This window comes from Brachypodium distachyon, chromosome 4 (genome assembly GCF_000005505.3).
Source record: "Brachypodium distachyon strain Bd21 chromosome 4, Brachypodium_distachyon_v3.0, whole genome shotgun sequence".
NCBI classification, from domain to species: Eukaryota; Viridiplantae; Streptophyta; class Magnoliopsida; order Poales; family Poaceae; genus Brachypodium; species Brachypodium distachyon.
Window position 1 is genome coordinate 15837093 of NC_016134.3, and position 23683 is coordinate 15860775.

The following is a 23683-nucleotide window of genomic DNA, read 5'->3' on the forward strand; positions in this document are numbered from 1 at the left end:
TTTTGGTTTGCTACTTGTTCAGCACACCTCCGATGGCTGATTTGCTTGATCGGAAAGTGGTGCTCTTTTTCACGTCCGGCGTGCCGCTTGGACGCCTGGCCTCCTTGTCCATGGTGCCCTAGCTCCCGAGTCCCGATGAACTATCACCATCGCCTTATTTCGATTTTCCTCTGGAGCTCTGCGCCTCTGCCAATTCGGCCATCACCATCGCCTTTGGGGTTACGGATAGGGCTTCGCGTGACTGTCGTCAGGATGCAAGAGATGCAGGGGCGGATATCACATTCTCAGTTATAATCTTCTTGCCTGGCAAGGCGAGGACATGCTTGGGAAGCATACTTTCAAAACCCGGGTACGTATGACATCCTCTTGCAAACCATTGCTTTTCAAGGACAAACCAATTACTTGTTGTGATGGCAAGATTCCTTAGCATTGCTGAAGCTTGTGCCAAGGAACCAAAATGTCCTAAGCACACAATTCTTCCAGCACAGCTGAAAAGGTAAAAATCCTCAAATACACCTTCATTAGCTTCGATTTGGATCTACCTATCAACCTATACAACAGTTTCTCTATCTTCTATCTTTAATCAATCTATCGCTACCTATGTTGCACTATGTAATTTTTCCAGCAATATTTACAACATCTGATGCATGTTTACAAATCATTCACAGATCAGTTGACCAAACTCAACGCATGGATGTCGGTTAAACTTGAAAGGCCTGTTAAAGACCCTCTGGTCAGTTAGATCTCATTATCATGTATCAGTTACGGTGGCTCTTGAAAGTAAGGATGATTCAGTGCTTCGTCAACGGTTAGGCGGTCTTCCTGCAAGACACATGTAAATGGTGGCAGGTGTGAATGAAACCGAATCAACAGAACTGAAGAAATGATAAAATGGAAAGTAGGACCGAATCAAGAAGAACAAAACAATCAGTAAACTAAATTACAAGACACATATAAGCCAAACTATGGTTTAACAGTTCTTTGCAAGTTCAATAGCATGCACTCTGACAGCACCTAATCACGAACAATTGCATAACATGAAAACAACCAAAAGAGGTAATGCCCACTGTTTTCTGGGGTAAATATTTGAATTTTCATCCTACTGGGAGCAACTCAGTGGTGGCATGAGACTACAGTAAAAACATATCATATCAGGACCAGAGAAAGGAAAACAAAATTGCAGATGACAGAATACTGCTGCCCCCAGTGAGGCTTTTGACATGCATAAGTATAATTTTCCTGACAGGTATTTCATAACAGTTACGTTTTTAACATTGTGCAGCTACTATTCCAGGCACATGTTTATAATATATAGAAAATAAAGGGTACAGGAGTGCCTCTTTTTTGCTGACATGGTTTTAAGACACTTACCTGATGCCACACTAGTAGCTGACGTGCTAGTCGCAATGCCCACAAATTAGGAAAACTGCAGAGCATTAGCAATGGTGGCACTATTAGATGTTATGATCTAAACAAGACAAAAGCTACTTTTCAATCCTAAAATCTAGAAAAAGTTCACTTGTCAACCCTGAACTGTGAATTGAAGACCCGAACTTTTGAAATAGTCCCAGTTTCACCCTTTGGGTGGTTTGACAAGTGGTTTTGGGTGACATGGATGTCATGCCTGTCCTCCATGTCACTAGCCTATTACTTATGTAAACAAAGAAACATTACAAAACAAAATTTCTAAAACAAACGACACAGTGGATTAAAAAACATACACAAAAAAAATTACTAGGAAGGAAGAAAATATTGTATAAGCATAGAACATATGAATTTTGATGACATGGAAATGACATGACGGTGAGGTCGCATCCACGTCCAAAACCACGTGTGAAACACCTTGAGAGCAAAACGTGAAGTGTTTCAAAGTGAACTTTTGCCAGAGTTCAAGGTTAACAAGTAGACCTTTTTATAAATAGTCTGGGAGTACATAAAATGAGGATAAGAAAAGAAATGCAGACCCCATTTTAAGAGGATCTCTGATTTTCACTTGATGGGCAAATGATTCTTCAGAGCATTTCCAAGAAGCCAACCCCGCGTGACCCTTAGACAAGAAAATGAACGGAATAGATCAGTTCGTTTAGAATCTTAAACTGTAGTAACAAGCTAATATGAAAGAATAGATCGATGCAAGGAATGATGGATATATATTCACATCTACACATTTCTTTCAGTTCATTTTTCCTGCCAAGAAATGCAACTGTGTGTAATGAAAGGAAACATCCATTTATCACACATTTTTTGAAGAGAAACACATACTTGGATAGGATCATTGCAAGTTAATCAACAGAAATGGAGTTCTTATACTGACCCGTTCTGAGTTACCGCTGCCCTGATGTTGCGAGGAAATCCCTGGGACTAAAATGCACAGTTCCATGTAAGACCTCAACCTAACATCAGAGCAAGGCAGAAGAAATGCTATGTCAAACAATTTACTCTTGAAGAATATACCTTCTCATGCTGCACAGCAAATGTGGAAACACCATAATTAATAATTTAAAATCAAGCAAATTGACAGTAATGTTTTGGAACAACCCCAAAAGAGAAAATTTGGATTATGCAACTGTGAGACATCAATATAAAGAATTATTGTTTTGCTAAGATACTAGTTTCTATATGTAGTTTGAAAACCAAAATTTTTGTAGTTTTCAGTGTGACAGATAAAAATTTCTTTAAAAATGAATGAATTATACTGTTAATCACGCACTTCAGCTTACGGCATTAAAGATCAGAAGATTGGTGGTATTTTTTTTTGGATATATGGATTTCCATCTATTTTATATGATCTTTGTGACTTAGACATGGCACAAAATTTCCATAAATAGAAAAGGTGCTTCATAATTCATGAGGAAAAATCAAAACAATGTCTCACTTATATGCAAGCTCCTTCGTTTGCTCACTCCACCCTTCGAGGCGCTGATCCATTAGAACACGTGCACGGTCACTTATCTGGAAAACATGTGGTGAACCTACAATCAACTCCAGCATGACAACACCAACACTCCAGATATCATACCTGTAAACAACAAATTGAGAATCTCAAAAAAATTCCAGTGTTGTAGCTGTTTGCTGAGCATGCTGACACAAGGAAGCATTTGCAGAAGTAAGGAAGACAGAGACATACTTCAGTCGTGCAGTTTTTGATCCCTGAAACCAACTTGAATTAAGGAGTGCCTCTGGAGGAGTGTACTCAAAAGTCTGCTCAGACCTAAAATTGAGTTTATGCATAGGATTAGAATGGACTGAAACAACAGAAAGTAGGATCATGTGGCAAACATCTTGTTTAAGAACAAGCATGTTGGATACTGTAGAGAATAGCCTTCTACAAACTGCCAAAATTTGCTATCCAGTTGATAGCCAAATATTGTCCAAATCGCTTGGCCTGGGTTCAAATCTTTGATCAAGCACGGAATCACAAACTTGATAAGAAATTCAAAAATCATGCATAACCTACACTGTATGCTTCAATTTTGAATCCAGCCTGCAGTAGCACTTTGAAAAATTTATCTCTACTTGGTTCATTAAACGGACTATTAAGATATATGTCCAAACTGGATTATAGTAGGGTCTTGAAGAACTACAAGCCAACTCAATGATAAAGGCTACATTTTTAAGACTTAAAGTACGATGACCATGGAAACAATAAGGTTGAGTTACAAACTAATCTTCTAGGAGATAAACTGGAGAAGCATCACAGAGCATCTAAATTATAGAATGTGATGATAACGTTCAACATCTAGAAAATAAAAAATAGGTCATACATTCAGTGATTAAAGTCAAAAAACCTCACAACAGATGTATGCTCTAATCAAATGCTAAAGGGAGTAAACTAAGGAAAATGATCACTCACCGAGTAGGCCCTGAACCATAAAGATGCTTCAAAGTAAAATCATCAATGGCACTGCCAAAGTCAATAAGGCGCCTGCGTTCAAGAAGTCAATAAGTAGTTCCAGAAGAATGCAAAAACATTCGAACATTTTTATATGTGCAAACATGACAGTTGACTGTGTTGCAGTTTGAATACTAAACTACTAATATCTCAAGTTATAATTGCATTTCACCTAGCAAGAGCACACCACCTCAAGTGTGTTCAGCCATGTTGATGATACATGTCATCTAACTGTCCTTTCTCTATGTTGGGTCCTAGTGACTTATTTTCTAACGAGAAACAAAAATTACAAACATAGCAATTTCTAATTGGTCTTTATTTGAGAATACTTGGCCAAAGTATTTGAAATAGAGCATGTGGAGCTAGATGAAAGTACATATGAGGTAAATTTCTTTAAAATATTACTCCCTCCGATCCATAATAAGTGTCTTGGATTTAGTACAACTTTAGAGGGAGTACTACTGTTAGAAACTTTGACACCTTGTTACTTTTTTGCAAAAAGTAGGGTGCTCGGGAAAAATGCTGTAGGATGTGCATACATGCCTCTACCACTGAGGTCAGTTATCCAAAATCCAAATGTTGGTAGATTTTTCAGTTTTGTCATCCAAGTATTAAGAAATACGAAATATCCAAGTAAAAGGTAAGATCTGTCTAAAAAGGTGCATCGCATAAATTAACATCTTAGTTCTTACATATTAAGCTTGTTTTCCTTTGCTTCGGATGGAATTTCTCTTAAACACTTTGCAGTCTCCAAATCCTCAAAGCAGATGATCATGTTCTCTTTCAAGGCATAAACCAAATCATGTTAACAGATAACACAACGATTGATAGAATATCTCAATGGAAAAAAATTACGGGGAGATGCAGACTAGGTGCAGTTCAGTTTTTTAACTGAAAAACAGGTGCGGCTCAGTTAGTACTATATGGTAAAAGAACAAGAGAATAGAAGTCAATGGAATTTGTACCAGGTTTAATATCCCTGTGAGTGATATTACGATCATGACAAGCCTTCAGACCCATCAGCTGAAAAAGAAGCAAGAAAAGGAACAAGAATATTACTGTCAAATCACAAATATTTCTTGTTTTAAATTTTAAATTTAACAAGAGGTAAAGAAATACAATAGGAGACTGTGAGAATGTTTGTTCCCTTTCAATTTAAATTAACAATGACCAATTACATAATAAACTACTCCCTCCGATCCATATTAATTGTCTCAAATTGCCCAAATATGGATGTATCTATGCCTAAAAGGCGTCTAGATACATGTAATATTTCGACAATTAATATGGATCGGAGGGAGTATGTGAGAAGCATCTAAGGAAGGCCATAATGATTAGCATAAGCATACCAGCTGCCACAAGAGGTTTTGCATTTGCTTTTGTCCAGCTTTAGTTGTCCTTAACCAATACCACCACTTTGATGGTTGCAGAACTTGAATATGTCTGACCCTCTCATTATCATCACCAGTAACTAACTTTGTTTCTTCGGCTGCATATATCAGTTTCGATAATGAGCGGCCTTCATTGCGGTACACAAGCCAGATTTCCTTCGATTCTGATTCAAAAGATTCTATAAACCTAGCCACATGCTTCAGTGATTCTTCAATAGCTGACATGTTCTGTTCTGGAAAGGTATACTGAACGAATTGCATGTCCACTGGAAATGCTGTAGATGATGATTCCATCCTTGACAATTCTTCAAGAGTCTTTGAAGCATTTGAAAATAATTCTCCAAAATATTTCTCTCGCAATCCACTCAAGTAAGCAGCATTTCCTCTCTCCACCTGCAGTTCCCAATTTCCAGAGTCAAGACAAAGATGGGACAGTAAGGTTTTTCTAGCATCTAGGTTGCTTATTTTAGTGAAAACTAATATATGCATGAACATCAACCATTCAGCAGATTAGTTGGCTCCTAGCAATTACCGCAATGTGAATCCAAATACATCTGGCAGAATCAAGCACTTTACCTCTAATACCAGATAATGGGAATACATGGAGTGGCAGGTAGTTCATTGGTAGAAAATATTTGGCTTACCATTATGCGCTTCAATATGAATAAATCACCATCTATTATGTCTGAGACATTATCTTCATAAGATGATGTTGTATTCGAACTTGTGCAATTATATGAGTCTGGTGTTAGTATAGTGCTAAAGTGGGAAGGATTTTTATGTGCATCTATATCATCAGAGCAATTCCAACGAAACGCCAACCAGACTTCACCATATGAACCGCGATCAAATCTCTTCTTCAGCTTGTATCTGAGTGTCATTAAACAAAAGAAAAACTTGCATTTATGGGATATAAGAAAGAGTGACATAATACATGTTACTTGATGTAGAGAAACCATGCATATTTTAAGGAAAATGGTTTCAAAGGGAAAATGAATCTCCAGCAGCTCTACTCAAACTAGGTTTCAACACCTCACTTAACCAATAAATCTTGCCATAAGAAGTCACTATAGCAAGTAAAATCTTCCATTTAGGTTGTGCTGATTCTTCATTTCACTTGATGATGCATTCATGGATGAAACATAATCAGAAAAATAAAGCAATCTGGATAATATATTGCATTTGGATAATAGCGAACATATTGCATTTGTTATCACCAAAAACATGAAACTAGAACACAGCAAGATAATAGGTCTTTCTTGTCAAAATTTTGGATGGGACAGAACCAATCAGTGAGATATTAGTAACACTGTAAGCTCATATGAAGACTGATGATTAAAAAGTAATTGCACCAAAGAATCTCAACTTCAGACACATGTACATGCTGCTGGATATGATGAAAAGGTGCTAAGGAAGTTGCTCAATTAATGGAAATGGTACCTGATATCAGCTATGTTGTAGCCAAATGAATGTGAACTGTTCAAATTGCTTCCATTGTGTGAAACAGAATCAAGCAAACCAAAATAATTTGCAAAACCTTCAGGACTATTACACCGTCCCAGCTCATCATCTTGATGGCCAAGGTACCAGCAAAAGTTTCTGTCCTTGTATTTTTCAAGATATCCTGTACCAAATGTACTGAGGGCATGAGCAAGATAGAGAACATTAACACGCATAAACGCATTACATTAAAGGGTTAATTGGATCTATGCCATTATAATTTCCACCGGTTGGAGATATGCCATTACAAAAAGTTGACTTGGAAAAATGCCACTCTTAACTTTTTTATACCTCTATGCATGCCATTTTGTCCAATACCAGCACGTATACTGTCTAAATACGTATAAACATAGCTCTATACGAACAGTTTTTTCCCATCCCAAGTCAAACAGTTATATTCCTTTTATTCCCCACGCGCTCCTCATATCCCGTCCCCAACGGTGGACTCATATTACTGTTTTTTATTTTGTAATTTTTATAGATTTTCTGAGAAGATTGAATTTTGGGCCAAATTTGAATTTTTTTTAACCTTTATGGCGCCTGGAAGACTCGAACGTACTGCTGAACGTTGTAAATAGGGGTATTATGGTAAATACTTCTGAAATACATGTATTTTATGAACACTTATTGGTCTTAAGTGGACAGAATGGCATTGATAGAGGTATAAGAAAGTTGGCATTTCTCCAAGTCAAGTTTTTGTAATGGCATATCTATAACCGGTGGAATAGAGAGTGGCATAGATCCATTTAAAAGTCCACATGTCTCTCAGGTACCCAAACTCTAAAATCATCCCTCAAACAGAGGCAAATCAATTTGTATCAGTCCTAAAAAGAAGATTACTACGACGGCACGATTGGACGGCAAGCCACCGAAACAAGATGACACCCTCCAACAAGCTAAACCTTCCAAAGAAAAGGAGAAGAAAGGAATTTGTTACTGAAAAGGACCCCACAAGTGAGCACCCTAAAACATAAAGCTCACCATCAGAATATAACACATTTTCAGTTGGAATGTGATTGAAATCACGGACTCCTCCATGCTGATAGGACTCTGGTACTCTGAATATATAGTCCATATCTTCATCAAGACTCTCAGATAAGTAGAAACAACCCAGTGAATTAAGTTTTGCGTCAACCTAATTTCGGGCCAAGCAGACAAATATTATATCATCAAACATCTCCAATAAACTCCAGCAAACATTGAACATGTAGCTTAATAAAGGACAGAAAGAATGAAGAAAGAGATTTCTCGTTCAATACTTCAAGCTCATGCAGAACGTTAACAAGCTAAGTGAAACATGTTTTCCATCACACAGAACACAGACTGTAAGACCCCTTTGTTTTAATTCGTAAACTTAAAGGAACAAACAGTGACATAAAAATGTCCTCCCATACCAAGAATCTCTGAAACTTTGTCGATGAGTGCTTGAAATATTCCATGTCCATAACAGCTGAACTAACTCGATCATCTACGATAGATGGAAATACATGTCAACAAAACTTACAAAGGACTGAGAAAAACTTCACAGGACAACTTAAATTAAACTTTTGTAGTAAGTCATGCAACAACGTTCGATGCTAAAGATTAATAGATATGAACTAAATTAGAATTTGAGTTTCACAAGACAAATCCAGTTCTCTAATACTTATATAACAAACAATCATTTGAATGGAATAAAATGTAGCAACTGGGCAGCGAACAAGGGGACAAATGATGGCATAGGGAGTGTCATTTGCCCTCCTGTGGGATTTGGTATGGCTATTTAGAATGTCAAATATATAAGAAATTGGACACTGCTCCTACCAGAATTATGTTGGTATGGAATGGTGTGTAAAGGCAAAACAGATTTCCTGGAATTTTCTTCAAGATGGAGCTCATTTTCTATTGTAGCCACAGAGCTACTAGCAGATACCAATGGAACAACCACAGTTGCTACATTGTCTGTTGTTCCTTTCTGCAAAGCAAGATGAACTATGTAATCTGCCAAATTCTGTTGTGCGACAACAGAGGTTTCGAAACCCTGGTTAACACCAAGTTTTGCATGCAACATCATATCGCAAACATCTTGCATGGTCATTTTCTCAAAGACACCATCAGATGAAGCAATAAGAAAGCTATCATTTGCTGACAGAAGCTGCCACCCTGTCAGTTCAGGTGTCGATATCACACCATACCTACAAGAACAATGAGCCAAAACAACTCAGCATGTCCCAAAACTACTATATCAAGGAACAGAGAGAGTTTTGTACATCAGAATATCACATGTAAATGGCACAAACATAAATTCTTATGGTAGTCTAGAACTTCCACCATAGCATGGAATGTGTACAAATAGCGACATATCATTTAGTTTTATGGCGAGATATTTTGGACATCCCAATATTTAATGGTTAATCTGCAAATGATCATCTCACTGGATTGGTCTTCTCATCATTTACATCCCGGGTTGCCTTTGGAATCTAGAAGATCTCTTCTCTTATACAGAAATTTCAACTCCCTTCTCTCTCCTGTTGGTCTGTCCCTGCAAATCCTATGGGACAGGTGAGTCATCCCTGCATCTCTCTTGTATTCTTGTAACATAGAGTGCCCCATTCAACATGTTCCCCACTTCTCTGACGGTAGTTGCTGCTATCCACTCTCCTTCCCAGTCCATAACCTAAATGGCATGACTATCTACTAGGCCCTAATCACTACCATATCTCCTCCGAACCCTGATATCTTCCTGTTGACATCTCTGCATCAAGTGGCCCTACACGCACCACAACTTCACCATGCACTAGTCAGTAGCCACCAACCTTGCTGTGATCCAGGTGCAGTGCAGACTAGCAGCAAGGCCAAGATGTGGGTGACACATCATCACATCTAAGGGGCATGGTCCAGAGACGTCTTCATGGCACCAATAGCCTGGAGCCAATGGGTACATCCTTAGCAGGGGCTTGGAAGGATGAGTAAAAAGGTGAAATGGTGGAAGCGGCTGCAGCAAGCAAGTCAGGAGCAGAATGGGTACCAGGGTAAGGAGCTGGCCAGCTGGGGAACCAGATGAAACTATGAGGATGGTATCATGGGAAGTAGTTGCACTTCTTCTTGGACTGGTAGATTGGAGATGATTGGCATCCTTGATCAGTTTTGATGTATCATATTCCTGTGAATTCTCTGATTACTGCTGGTATCGATACAAAGTACCAGGTACTAAGTAGTAACAGCAGTTGTTTAGCAATTCATCTATTTATGAGCACAAGATTTCGTATCTGCAGTTATTGAGAACCCGGTGTGTTGGACAGTTCCTTGTTTTTTTAAGACCCAGTTCCTCACTTCCTTGCTAGGATCAATGCTTAATGAATGCTTATTTATCAGGTTCCTGAATTCTGAACAATATTGCGAACTAACAAAATGGTAGCCATTTGGCATTTGGACAACACTTCTCACTGTCATCCACATTCATCACAGTGAAATTTACTCTTTGCTGAAAAGTACTAGGGCTAAATGTAACTTTTCTGTCCTTGAAGATACAAATTGCAATACATTGAAAACCTTGGGAAAATGATAGGTAAGAGAGAGAGGACGAACTCAATGGATTGCATACTAACCGTTTGAAAGGCACATCACCGATAGCTCGCGATAATGCTAGCTCACCATTAACACGGTATACACCAGCCCACTCAAGAACAGTACCACCAGCAGCTTCTACACGGCTTCTCTCGTCTTCTCTATCCGGATGATGGTCCTTGGTCAACTCCTTTACGTTATAAAGAGGTCCATCATAATTTACCAAAGCAAAGTCGTCATGGTTGCTTGAGTTTCTCTTTCTTCTCCGTTTCCCTGACATAATAGAAGCTTTCTGATTACTGTTTCTCCACAGCACAAGATATAAAAGCAGATCATGATGCGGCATCTAAAAGCCTAAGGCCTTAGTTGTGTGAAGTTGCAAAAGTATGATCTTGGGAGCATTTCTGGTTCAACTAGAAGTGAATAAATTGTTTACAACAGTTCTTTCATGACTCCAATTCATACATGAATAAATATTACCATCATGTTTGAGTAAACTAGTTGCTGAACCAGGCCAGCCAGGAAATGTCATAAGACTCTTAATGTGCATTCAGGTAGTAACATAAAATGATGAGGGAAAGCCCCCAAGCACCAAAGGATGCACTATTAGAGAGAAGTTTGTACTAATATGAAGGTCATGCTGACAAGGGATGTTGATGTCACATGAACAATGCAACGTACCGATTTTTCAAAACTTACCGATCTGTACATGTGGTCAAGCATAGCTATATGCAAAACAGTATTTATTTTCAACATTTCTCGTCACACGTGCTTCTGCCAGCTTATGGTGATTTTGGTTTTTGATTTACACCAAAGACACTGTTCACATATTCTCTCACGCATTGCCAATGATATCACATACTGAGGAAATGTGGATCACCAGACAGTGCTAAACTGCTAATCATATCTCACGTACATTATGAAGTATACACATTGCTCATACAGACATGAATGCCAAGGAGGAAAGAATAACATTAGTAGGTATGAGTATGACTTGATATTTTCAGCACAGCTAACTATAGTATGTATAGTTGTATACTATGTACATCCACAGTGTGTGGCCCCCTTCTTTTCGGCTTGAGCTTCTCTGGAAGCCGGCTTCAGCTGAATTTCTCACACAAGCTGCTGCCAAGAGAAGCCCTACAAGCTGTTTACATTCCCTTCTTTTTGGCTTCTGGAATTTCAGTTCATAACTTGCTCTAAATATGAAAAGTCCATATTGCCCAAGTCATTTGTGCTATGTTTAACTGATAACCAGAACACAAGTGTTCTACTCATTCATCCTTTTACTTAGGTCAGAAATAATTGTCTAACAAATGTCCAACCATCTTTGAAATTAATGAGAAATAGACCATCAATGTGTTCATCCATCACCAAGCTGCTACCAAAATGCTTCCATCCAACCAAAATCAACATCAACAAATTCAGGTTGAAAGTAGGTACCAAAATGCTTCCATCCAACCAAATCAACATCAACATTAGTTTCTTAGGGCTAACCAAACAACAATTATATTGACGAAAGAACAATCAGAAATTGTGCCAATCAGATCAGAAACAATAACAATCAAAATTATTTAATGGCAGCAACGACGAGCCCGGGCGGTGCCAACGGTAGAGGAGGTCGACATGGCGGAGTTTGGCGTGGAGGGAGCAGGTTGGCGCGTCCGGGGCGGTGAGAGCCAGAGGCGCGTCTGGTGGATGGCAGCGACGAGCTCCCCAACCCTAGGGAGAGCAGCGAAGGGGACGAGGTCGGGAGCAGCTGAGCAGGTCGGGGTCTCGGGGCCGGGGCGGCGCGTCCGGGAGGAGACGGGGAGGGCGGCGCGTCCGGGAGGAGACGAGGAGGAAGGTGCGGAGGGAGGAGATGGGGAGGGCGGCGGCCACCGGAGAGGGGAGGTGGGGCGGCGGCAGATCTGGGGGAGGTGGGGCGGCGGCGGCGGATCCGGAACCATGATGGGGGTGGCGGAGGATGCGTGGCGGCCACCTGAGAGGAGGAGGCGGGGCGGCGGCTGCGGGAGAGAAGACGATGGGGAATTCCCTTGGCGAGGGAGGGGGTCGCTCGGGTCTGGGAGTAACGGTTCGCAACGGGGAACTTGGCGGTGGCATTTTGGATGTAAATACGGTTCGCCGTGAGGGCAAGTCCAAAACTGTAGTGCGGAGAAGCCCGAGAAACTGGTCCAGACCAGTTTCTCCGAGAAGCACATTTTACACGTGAGTTGGGATGGGCTTCTTGTAGCAGCTGTTGGGAATTTTCCCTTCTTTTGGGCTTCAGCTGCCTGGAACCTATAAGCTGGTCTAGAAGCCAAAAGAAGGGGGCCTGTATGTGATTGAAAGAATATGGGAGAGAGAAAAGGGAATGCAAGAAAACAGTTGCAAGCAAAAGTAAGAAAGTAGCTGATGGGACAGAAGTACCAGTGCTTAAACATCTAGAATAAACAACATCCAATTGTCCTAAATCCAGTTCAAAAATAATCCAATTTTCATTAGTTATTTAAATACAAAAGAGAGAAGACCAACTCTTTTGACGGTTATGGGCATGACTTTCTGAGCACAAAAAAGCTTTTGAATCTCCCACATTAGCAGCTATGATTTGTCCATCGGCTATCAAGACCACAGTTGCCGTCGAACCGGACTCGAAATTTTTCCGTAAAGCTTCCTGCATTATAAATACAAAAACTATCCTTTTCAATCATTGCGAACACGTGGGATGCAATTTAATTTTGCAAATGAAAATAAGACCTTCCTTGGAGAATGTTAAATCAATATCATGAACTGCCCTTAATAATGATTCCTTCAGAATTTCCATGTGAAATGATCGATCTAGAATAGCGGGAGATGTCCAACAGGACCTGCATTTTTCAGTACTGTGAACATTTTTATTTACCTGAAAACATGGTTTGCATCCTTTGAAAATGGCATGTGTTGCTGTTAATCATTTCATAGCTTTTGAGATCAAGAAAAAATAGAAATCATTATTAATGTACTGTTAACAGGACATAAAACTCCATACTGTAAACATAGACAGAATTAGATTAGACATGGATTATAGCAACATGTTGTTAATCTTTTTGTTCCATGACGGACCGAATCTAGAGAGAACATCGTAATAGGATTAGAGTCCAGACTAGAGTTATCTGCCAAGTATATAACTAACATGTAAACAGTCAATAACAATCTCTTCTTGCTACCACGACAATGTTAAAATAAGTGCCAAAAGGATGACGTGACCAATAAGACACCATCAGGAGACCAAAGTCTGCATTAGAAGTCACCATTGAACCTAGTTGTACAATGAATCATTCACAATTGGACTGCGTCAGCTGATCAGCATATTGCTAAACAGTATTTTTACTTATCCAAGCATCAACATCAGACCACTGTACTAGCAGAAGCAGGACAATGTTGTGACATGGAAAGACAGGAAGGTACATGGCACTGGCAGTCCTAGGCATCTACTAACAATATTCCTTTCAGGCATTATTCAGGCTAATACATATGGCAAGAGCAAAATATATTTTAGCTATTGCCATCCAAAGCATTCATAACCAAGAGAGCCAATACCGCAATACTGGAAATACAATATAGATGTATTATGCTGCAAGAGTAAAGTACAATTAGTTTTTTTTTTCTTTTTTGCAGGGAGAGTGAAGTACAATAGTACATGCTATTTCACATACAACACTCAGAAACAGAAGAAATAATGTCATATTCACAGTATTATGTTTGTTAAACAAAGCTTAAAAGAAGACATACCTCTCCCTGTGAATGGATTGATCCTCTTTGTACATGTTAAGGATGTTATTAAGTATCGTAACTTCCTTATATGTCAGCTTTCCAGTAGATTTTTTGAACATGATGGAATATATACCATCAAGAAGAAAATATACATGGAGCAAAAAGTACTCCAGCAAGAGCTTAGAAGCCATCTCACTAGCCTCAGATCCATTGTGACCATCAAATATTGCCATCACTCCAACATCCACCTCTTTAATCCTCGTTCCCTCTGTATATTATAGTAAGTTAGCCATGACCAAAATACAATGAAAAGGTGCATGTTAAAGAATCGGCTATAAATCAGATTAACCAAACCAGTTCGGAAAAAATAATATTCTAAAAGATGTTTGATTGAACACATAATAGCAGGCGGTGATCCTTAGGCTTGCTGTGTAAAGAGACACCAGCCAACATGGAGCAACTAGCAGTCCAGCAGCATGCAACCTTTTATGGCAGGCAAAAGACATTCCATCAATTTCTGTTCTTAGGCCAGATAAACTCTATGGGATACCTTTCTACGATGAACTTCCAATGCATTCATGAACCATGATCCTTCCAACATTATATCCAGCTTCTCACTAACATTTTACGATTTCTCAGTTACTACTCTCTGAAAGAGATCTCAATTAACATTGCACATGTACAACTGTACAATCCATACAGTACCCACTATAGCTGTATAACCTAGAGTAGAATTGATTCTTCAAATTTAGCTCAAAGTTCATGAACGTAGCACTAGGTTGCCAGTACAATCCTGGAAGTTCTGATTCAATTGAACATCATTTATCATAACCCGCTCGCTGATTTTAACACTCATCTTTCCATCTCAGCATCACCGAGTTCAAATTTCCTAAATGTCTTACTCTGTTTTCCTGTAAGTACCTATGAACGGGATGCGGATGCCGAGCGCGCAGACGGCGCGGTCCTCCTGGGAGCGCCGGCGACCGCGGCGGGCCGCCACGTGGCAGGTCCTCGGCGTCGAAGATGATGATCTCTGTTCCCCATCCTCCTCACCGCCGGGGTGGAGGCTCCAGCGGGGGCAGTGCGCCGACTGGTACACCGCGGGCGCGCCCCCCTCCCGGTACACGGCGAGGCACGTCGCCGACTCCCCCGCGCACCGAGTCGGCGCGAGGAGCTCTACGAGGAGGAGGAGAAGGAAGAGGATACGGTGGCCAGCGAGGGTTAAGGACATCGGCGAGTCGCCGGAGCAGGAGAGGAAATGGTGGGCTTGCCTGACGCGAACTCGTTGTGGCCTCCAACCCCGGAAATCCAAAAGTGGTCAGAATACGTGAGCATGTCCAATTACCATTACTGCCTGGCCTTTAGGCCCGTTGGGCTTCGTTAGATCAAAAAAATGTTTCAGCACCTTCTACGAAGAAGAAAATTTCGCCCCTGAAAAAAAATTCGCTCAAAAAAAAAACGAAGAAGAAAAAACGTAGCCACCGCATTTGGAAAGTAATCGTCCACTGTTTTCATTTCAACCGTTTTCATTTGCGAACATTTGATTCCTTGTGGTTGGTACTGATGCTCGCATTTATTTGGATGTATTTCAGTATTTCAGGGTTAATCGGCATTGTTCTTTTAGTTGGAGTAACGTACTGATCAATTACGAGACGTTTACGATGACTTCACTAATCTCGAGATCTACCGGTTCAATCTCCCTAAGTTGCTCATAGAGGTATGGTGCATTTGTGTGTGTTTATGTAGGAGGTGCTCATAGGGGTAGGTGCGTATGTGTGTATCATAAGTGTGAATTTACGAGCGTGTTTGTGAACATTTGTGTGTTGTGTTTCTAAAAAAAACACGGCTAATCAAGTGTCAAGAGGCAAGGAACCACGAATTCATATCTAGCATTAATTGTTAGTACAGTTATGATTCAATTGCACATAATCTATCTTACCTTGGCCTCCGATGTTTAGTTTAAATACCTTTGAGTCTAAAAGTGTTTTGTTTGTAGCGACGTTTTGAAGTCTATCAGCAATCCAACAGTGGTTGCACAAGCAAGCCAGAAAAAGAACTTGCATTTGCATGGGGCAATGGAATCCCATATGAGATCCCAGCCAGCCATCTCCTCCCTGCCTTCGAAAAACGCCAGATAAGCAGAATTCGCCGAGTAGCAATGGGAGCTCTTCCATCTGCAGGAGAAAGCGTCAGCACCAACCTCAAGTATTTTGAAGAGCCATGAAAATAACTAAGGAGACTTAAGCTACAATCGGCATTGCGGTGGATCCTCGTAATCCAGTTTGGTGCATCTGTTTTTTTGGCTAATCAATTTTCTTCGATTTAGCATGTACTTTTTCGTACTAAATTTAATTATAAAATAAGTTCAGCACACTAATTTGGCTTGCAGCTTGTGGCTTACGACAATTCCGTCTGTCCAGCGAGTCCTGCATGCGTTTTGCTGACCAACGCTGATTCCTGAAGAAAAGGGCTAATCCATAAAAGCGGGCCCCGACACATCATCACAGCACCCAAACGAATCGATCCAAAACCTATTAGAAAAGGGCTAATCCATAACCACGGAACCTGTGGCGGCTATCTATCCCGCGAGTGGTCAGCACATCACCGTCGAAAACCCCCTTTTGTGTCACACACAAAAAACCAAGAGCTCAATAATCATCGGCTTAATATTCTAGAAAAAAATAATCATCGGCTTAAGCTCTTATCCACTTATTACACACGCTCATCGTCATCCACATCAAGATTCCCCTTTCCCTCTCACACGCACCTACGTGGCTGCGTAGCTCTCACGGCCTCACGGGAAGCTAAGCTAAGAGCTTGCCGCTGAAAATTCCAGCGCCAAAAAGCTCCCCCGGCCTTTCTTTCTGGCGTCATGGCGTGGATGGATGGATGGGTGCACCTATCGGGTTACCTAATCCGGCCTGGCACGTTCCTGCCCTCTGAAACCGAAGCCATGGTTTGATGGATACGGGCTGATGAGTGATGAGGTCGTCTCCGTTGGAATTGTTAGGCCGGCCAACCGTGGAAGAACACATGGGCGAGAGGTGATGTGATGCTAGACAACGGAGTCTTAATTTGCAAGTGCAGGCAAACGAACCACTCGGTCGGCTTAGCCATTTTCAAAAGTGGTATTAATCAGCTTCGAGTCTTTGGCTCAGTTACAAGTTAATCTAGTAAGTAGCAAATTCCAAAGATAGCCATGTGAATGTGACAAACCCAACGGATAAAGCCACCTCTGTACAACATCCATGGACCATCCGGACCGTCCATTTTCTGTCGACTAGCCTGTCCTGCAGTTACTCAGGAATCATCAGTACCCAGTACAGCAGTATATCGGAATCCGATGTTCAGCCAGCGTGGTGGTACTACTGAAAGTCTGAAGCTGCAGATGCCTCTTTACTCAGAAGGGAATCCCATAGAAATTTCCTCTGTCCAGTACACTTTCAGATCCATCATCATCTACAGTTCAATACACTTCCATCATTCTCGCTCCCTTCAGTGCTACAATCATGGCAGCGGCATGCGCTGGCTGGACAGATTCTCAGTCTCTGACTGGCTGGTAATGCCAGCTGATTAAACAAAGAGCACTTCTAACCCATAAGGCACTGGCATTGCTTTGATTTATAATCAGTGGCCACCACTAGCCAAGCAAACCAAAATGTGCAATCAGTAAAGCATCAGGGAGTTGCAAAAGGCTTACAGTTTTTGCGCAACACCCGGCGCACTTCTCCATTTCCTTTTTCTTTTCCATTTCCTTTACACATGTGACAGTCAAAACTTGTTGGCAACATGGGCTAGGGCACATGGATGGAGGGAGGGTGGTACAATTAGGAAGGGCTTAATCACAAAATGACAATAATTTACTAACAAGACAGCCTATGGTGGGCCAGGATATATCTAATTAAGGACGTAAGGAATGGTGGTTTTGGGGGGAAGGGACCTAAATGGCTGGCTACTATCTCCTTACATTGATCTGCTTGCTGTGTATGGTACAAAACATACACTGGTATGGGGTTTGCTATGGGGGCTCCTGTATTTACAACGGTGGGCTCAGGGTTCTTGGCTGTTCACCCGGTGGTGAAGCTCCAGCATCTCCTGGTGGTTGGGGTCCACGGAGAGTGCTGCACGGCAGTCCCGGAGGGCACCTGAGATGTCGCCGACGTGCTCGTGGAAGGCCGCGCGCAGGTGGAGCAGGTTGAGGTCCGCCTTGAAGGCGATCGCCTTGGTCAGCTCTGAGATGGCATCTTTCTCCTTGTGGTTGTCCATCAGAACTGAGGACCAGATCATACATTAGTCCATGTCAGCATAAAGGGAGGCATGAGAAAATCAAACAGATGAGCTAATTCAGGAACTAAATGAAATATATGGTTGTTACACCTACTAATCAGGTTGAGCATATAATATGCCAATATGGCAAACAACATTGACTTCTTACCGGTTCATGTTAGGATTTGGGGTAGTTGGTTTCTAAAGTTCCACAAACCCTCTGGGAGTTGGGCACAGATGAGCTACAAGTATTTAAAAAATTGAACTACTTCCACCAGAATTTTATATCCAAAGTTTCAACCTTTGGTGGTTTATAATCATGTCACATCTTCTCTTTGTCACACCGGAAACTAAATATGCTAGGCGGGAAGATGCGCTTACCAGCAGCACGGTATCTGTAAGGGTAGACTCGCAGAGGGTCAAGTTTGGTGACCATCTGAAGATCAGCTTTAGTTAGATCCCGGTCGCAATACTCAGACCTCTTCTCGTATGCTGACGCATTGCTCCTGGCCTTCTCTATCAGCTTGGTCATTTCTTCAAATGCACCGGTCCTGTTGTTCCTAAGGAAATGGACCCTGGCGAGGCCTTGATGCGCTCTGGTGTGGCCAATCTTTAGGGCGTTGATATAGCATTCAGCTGCCAGGTCTAGCTTCCCGCAGTCCACATAAACACTCCCAAGATTGTTCAGAGCCTATAAGATATGAAACAACTATATGTGTAAGACACTATTTCTGAACTTTTCAGGCTATAAAGTTACATATTAATCTTTATTTGAACTTGGATCAAGCTGCAACAAAGAAACAGTTTTCAGTTTAGTAGCTTAAGTTGATGCAGTGATCAGCAAAGGCAGGTCACTCAAAAAAACAAGGCAGGTCACTCAAATGGTGAACCAGTACTCATCCATATGGTAAAATGGCAATTCTCAGTACCCCTGGATGGTATGGCATGTTCTAACTTGACAAAAGGCCAGTCACTTGATAGGAAATCAAATCACTCTTGGAGTGACCTCAAGAGATCAGTTAATGAGTTGCCACGTTAGGAGCACCAGGACAGCCATTATTTAATGGTGAGTGCACCATTCCCATTACTAAATGCAACAGTGAATATGACATCTTAACATCCAAACATCAGTATAGGCATGTATAGCAACACCTGATCTAAACCATAAAGAGCGAGCTATAAATTTGACAAATAAAGAAATGCACATGCATGCATACTACAAAAGCAATAGCAAGAGTTCAAGAGAAGTGAACAAACTTCCACTGCATAACTTGCCATGATCCTTGTTTGTTATCTACCTATTTTTGGTATAATATCTCTTGGATATCTACATGGTAACATGTCCATAGCAGAAACAGGACAGGAACTCCTTATCATGCATGGTCTGCTTAGCTAAGTAGAACTGAGGAGGTATATAAAAAAATTCTTACCTGGCCCTTCCTAAGTCTATCTGAGGGACACCGTAATGCATCTTCGAGAAGCGATACAACTGTTGCTGAGGTTGACGGCTCAAGACTCGAATCAGCCAAAGCATAAGCCTTTAGAAAGAACGCCTCAAATGATCTCTGTATAGCAATGGATGCTTCCGCTTTCTGCAGTCCTTCCTCGCAGTGGCCAGTATCATACAGTATCCATCCTTCGTAAACAAGCCGTTCATGTTGGCTTGCCGCATGCTCACGAGCAAGCTGCAAGCTGCGCATTGCAGCCTCGGGACAATTTAATCTGGAAAAGACAAGAAACATTGCATTAGTCCTAAGAAAAGGTATTACTGCCAAAACATCTGATCATTACGTAAGTTATCAGAGGAGGCATGTGCAACTATGCTGATCAGTGATCATCCATCTGGTGCATTGGCATTCCAGCTACATCAACACACTAGTAGGTGCAAGACATGCCAGGCATGCAAACCATGTGATGTAGCATCTACAATGCCAATTATTGATGGACTATCAAACTGAATTATTCCAAATATTATTCTGTGCAACAACATAAATTAATTAAGTTACCTGAGAAGTAGCAAAGATTGCCTGAAGTACAGAACTCCTTTAGCAGCATCTGACTCCAGCATTTGATATATGACCGAGAGGGATCCAATATCATCCACAGAGGACCACCGATCATAAAGCTGCATCCAGCAATCAGCAGTCGTCCATTGCTCTACGTTCTCCATGACAAGCATACGTAGCTGCTTCGCAGCCACCCGACCACCAATCATACGATAATCTGGAGCAAGCGTGAGGATTGCCTGGACATCACATAAGGCGGCTCTGTAGTCCTCAAGAGCAAGGTAACAACAGAACCTTAGCTCTAGGCACTCCAAAACCAGCTTGAATCCCAGGATCCGGTTAATCTCCATCAGTGCAGCTTCAACACTTTGCCTTTTCATCAAAGATGCAGCTCGAAACATATAGGGATATGTAAGGGTGGGATCCAACTCAGTAGCCTTATTGAGATTTTCCAACTTGCTATCACCATCCAGATACAGTGCTCTCTCTTGATACATCCACCCAAGAGGCCAACGAGATGACATGACAGAGTCAAGCAACTTGAGAGAAAAATGTTTGTTACTCCTAAGAGAGGCCAATCTAGCCAGACCCACTACTGAGTAGTGATGACCAGCGTTGAAGGCGGCATTGAATAGGCGCTCAGCTTCAGTGTGATCTTTCCTTAGCAGCCTCATGCAAGCCAGTTGATGCAAGGCCAACTGCTTCTGTCTAGAATCTGATGCCGACTCCACCAGCTTTTCCAAGAAGCTTATGGTGACATCTGATGTTGCACTGATGCTCATGGAGACTTCACTAAGAAGACAATATAGAGAGAAAGATGCATTGCCAGCCATCGTGGATCTCTGCTGCTTATTAGCAGAGGAGAATATCCTAACCACTTGCTCATCATTCAAGCACTCGGGAAGTTCATTCAAGAGCACCTGCAAGCATGATGCAGCGAGGATGGAACAGCCCAGCTCAATAGCACACTCCATGAAGTCTACAGCATCTTGCCTGGTACAAACAAAAGAAGCAAGCTTTCGTTCACAAGCATCCTTGAGGCCCTTGCAGCAGAATTTGTTAGCAAAATCAAGCATTTCCAAAATAGCTTCTGCTGATAAATATGGTAGTCTTCCTGAGAGGCTGAATTTACTGATTGCCCGCATACCAATAGGTGAGATGCCATTTCGAGACATGTCGATGACTTCAAGATGTGATTCCCTAAAACCACCGTTAAGCATCGCATACAGTGGAGTTGACAACGCTGCAAGCTTTCGCCGATCACCCGCAATCATGTCATCTTTTATCCGGAAATGAACCACCGGAGAGCCCTGGAATTCATCAGACTCATCGTCGTAGCTTAATCCATGTGACTCAGCAGAGATCTGCGAGACAAAATCCAGCAGCTTAAACTCCTGGGAACACTTGCCACATGAGCCAAGAAGGTCAGATATCGGCTCCTCTCCTTTCTTCTCGTACTTGAGCCATGCCCCAAATATCAGCTTCTCATGTATCGTGCTCGCCTTCTCCCACGCAGCCTGGAGGCTCCTCCGCGACAGCTTTGCTTCCCCAAGCCCGCGGAAAACTTGAAACTGGAGCAGGTACAGACAAGACTTCTCATCGGGTGCGCAATACTCCAGCTGCTCATGTATCTGAGCCAGAATATCGACATAGTCAGCGGGCTTGAAGTGTGGAAGAACCGCCGGCTCCGGCATTTTCATCAGAGATTCTCTGCATCACAAAGGAAAGACATCTGAATCAGCTGGCTCTTAAGGCCAAAACCAACTAGCAGCATTAAAAAAAGGTGAATTTTGATGTTCTCAACACTAAGAGCAGACTAACTAACTAATTAACTAAGGCAACAGAATTCACCATGTACTGCTTTCTTGCAAGAAATTGGAGATTCCTAGAATGCTTACATGGAGGAGGAGGAGCTGGAGTGCCCAGTGAACTTGCAGAGCTTCCCTTTCTCCAGTGGCAGCCATGAGTGGGTGGCGGACTGGAGCTTGGTCTCCTTGCAGGAGGTCAACTCGGAGAAGAAGAGCTTCCTCATGGCACATACCACAGCGAATCAGGGCCTATCCCCCCTCTTCTTCCTCTTGCTCCCAAATTTCTCAAATCTCTGGCATCCAGGCGCCCAAATCCCTCCCAAGAACCGCCACAGATCCTCCAAGAAACCAAGGAAAGGGAGGGATGCGGCCTCGGCGCCAAGATTTGGAACACAAGAACCTGCGGCAGCCGCCGGGAGCGGCACGAAATTGCGCAGGAAGGCGCAAGAAAAAGAAGGCGCCTTTCTAGCCCCAATCGAACGGGGGAGAGAAAGAAGGGGCTCCTCGAGGATCCGGAAACCAAACCCAACCACCAGGTAGGCAGCCACCACCAATCTGCAGACAGAGAGAGGGAGGGAGGAAGGGAAGGAGAGAGACCCAAAGGCGCCGCCTTTAATGGCACGAGCGAGCCAACGATGCGCTCCTCCCGCTTATACGAGTACAAGAAGCCAAGAACTAACCACTCCCCCCAACTTTTTAATTTCCCCCACCCCCAACCACACCGCCGAACCAAATCCAACTCCCTTCCCCTTCGCACAGTCGAACTCAATCCTCCAACACCGCGAGGACGAAGAAATCCCCCGAGATGCGGTCGCCTTCGCTTTCCCTGGAGCAGAGCAGGACGGAAGGGAGCACGGGCGCACAGACTCCCAAGATTCAGGGAGGCGGGGGCTGCTCCAGTGCTCCTCCTTGGCGAGTGGAATTGCTTGGAATCCTATGCTGAGAGACCCCGACCCGCCTGTGATCTTTCTCTCTCTCTCTCGCTGCTCTTTTTGGCGGAGGCGAGAAGGAAAAGAGGGCGTGCTTTCGTTCTCTCGGCGCTCGGTGCGTACAGAGAGAGAGAGAGAGAGCCGCCAGCCAGCGCAATTCCACACTCGCAAAGCAGGGCGAAGAGACTGGGGAGGGGAATTTGCAATTGCAAGATAAAGAGCTATCTATAGCTAGTAACTAATGGCGATTAAATATACTCTGCCCCGACCCGAGATCCGCCTCTGGTGGCGGTGGTGGTGGGGTGCAAAGGCTGGGTGGGGTCCAAGCCCGCGACGCGACGCCATTGTTTCACTTCGCCCGCGGGAAGGGAGACGAAGCGTGGTGGGTGCGTTGCGATGCGCCCGTGCCCGTGCGTGTGGTCCAGGCGTCCAGCAGCCAGTGCTCTCTCGCTTGCGGCAGAAGAGGGGGATGGATGGAAACGGAACGGAAGCTGCTCTGCGGCACGGATCGGCAGGGGACACACGACGGCGAGAGACACGGGGGAACGGCGAGAGCACGACGGGTGCAGCGTGTGACCCGCGGCTGTTGTGCGCGCGTGCGCCGGCGTTCTTG

At 42.6% G+C, this 23683-nt stretch overlaps 2 protein-coding genes across 4 annotated transcripts; both read right to left on the reverse strand.

Moving 5' to 3' along the window:
• Positions 1 to 361: 361 nt before the first annotated feature.
• LOC100827416 lies at positions 362 to 15358 on the reverse strand. 3 transcript variants are annotated; one of them, XM_003577371.4, is made up of 20 exons: positions 14983 to 15358; positions 14080 to 14329; positions 13066 to 13175; positions 12844 to 12978; positions 10371 to 10602; positions 8587 to 8957; positions 8178 to 8251; positions 7765 to 7918; positions 6724 to 6907; positions 5928 to 6153; positions 5242 to 5676; positions 4858 to 4915; positions 4585 to 4672; positions 3854 to 3925; positions 3128 to 3211; positions 2876 to 3019; positions 2315 to 2393; positions 1965 to 2047; positions 1372 to 1426; positions 362 to 822 (listed from the first exon to the last, which is right to left on the reverse strand). In XM_003577371.4, exons 1-20 carry the CDS (start codon positions 15290 to 15292, stop codon positions 763 to 765), a joined length of 3204 nt encoding a protein of 1067 aa, XP_003577419.1. In that variant the 5' UTR covers positions 15293 to 15358; the 3' UTR covers positions 362 to 762. The 3 variants fall into 3 exon arrangements, with proteins under 3 accessions (XP_003577419.1, XP_010237606.1, XP_010237607.1); XM_010239304.3 differs by having other exon boundaries at positions 13066 to 13190; XM_010239305.3 differs by lacking the exon at positions 14983 to 15358 and having other exon boundaries at positions 13066 to 13210; positions 14080 to 14209.
• Positions 15359 to 17652: 2294 nt separating this feature from the next.
• On the reverse strand, positions 17653 to 23301 carry LOC100827716 (ETO1-like protein 1). The gene is made up of 5 exons (XM_003577372.4): positions 22232 to 23301; positions 20334 to 22043; positions 19758 to 20049; positions 18709 to 19018; positions 17653 to 18332 (listed from the first exon to the last, which is right to left on the reverse strand). Exons 1-5 carry the CDS (start codon positions 22363 to 22365, stop codon positions 18112 to 18114), a joined length of 2667 nt encoding a protein of 888 aa, XP_003577420.1. The 5' UTR covers positions 22366 to 23301; the 3' UTR covers positions 17653 to 18111.
• Positions 23302 to 23683: the final 382 nt, after the last annotated feature.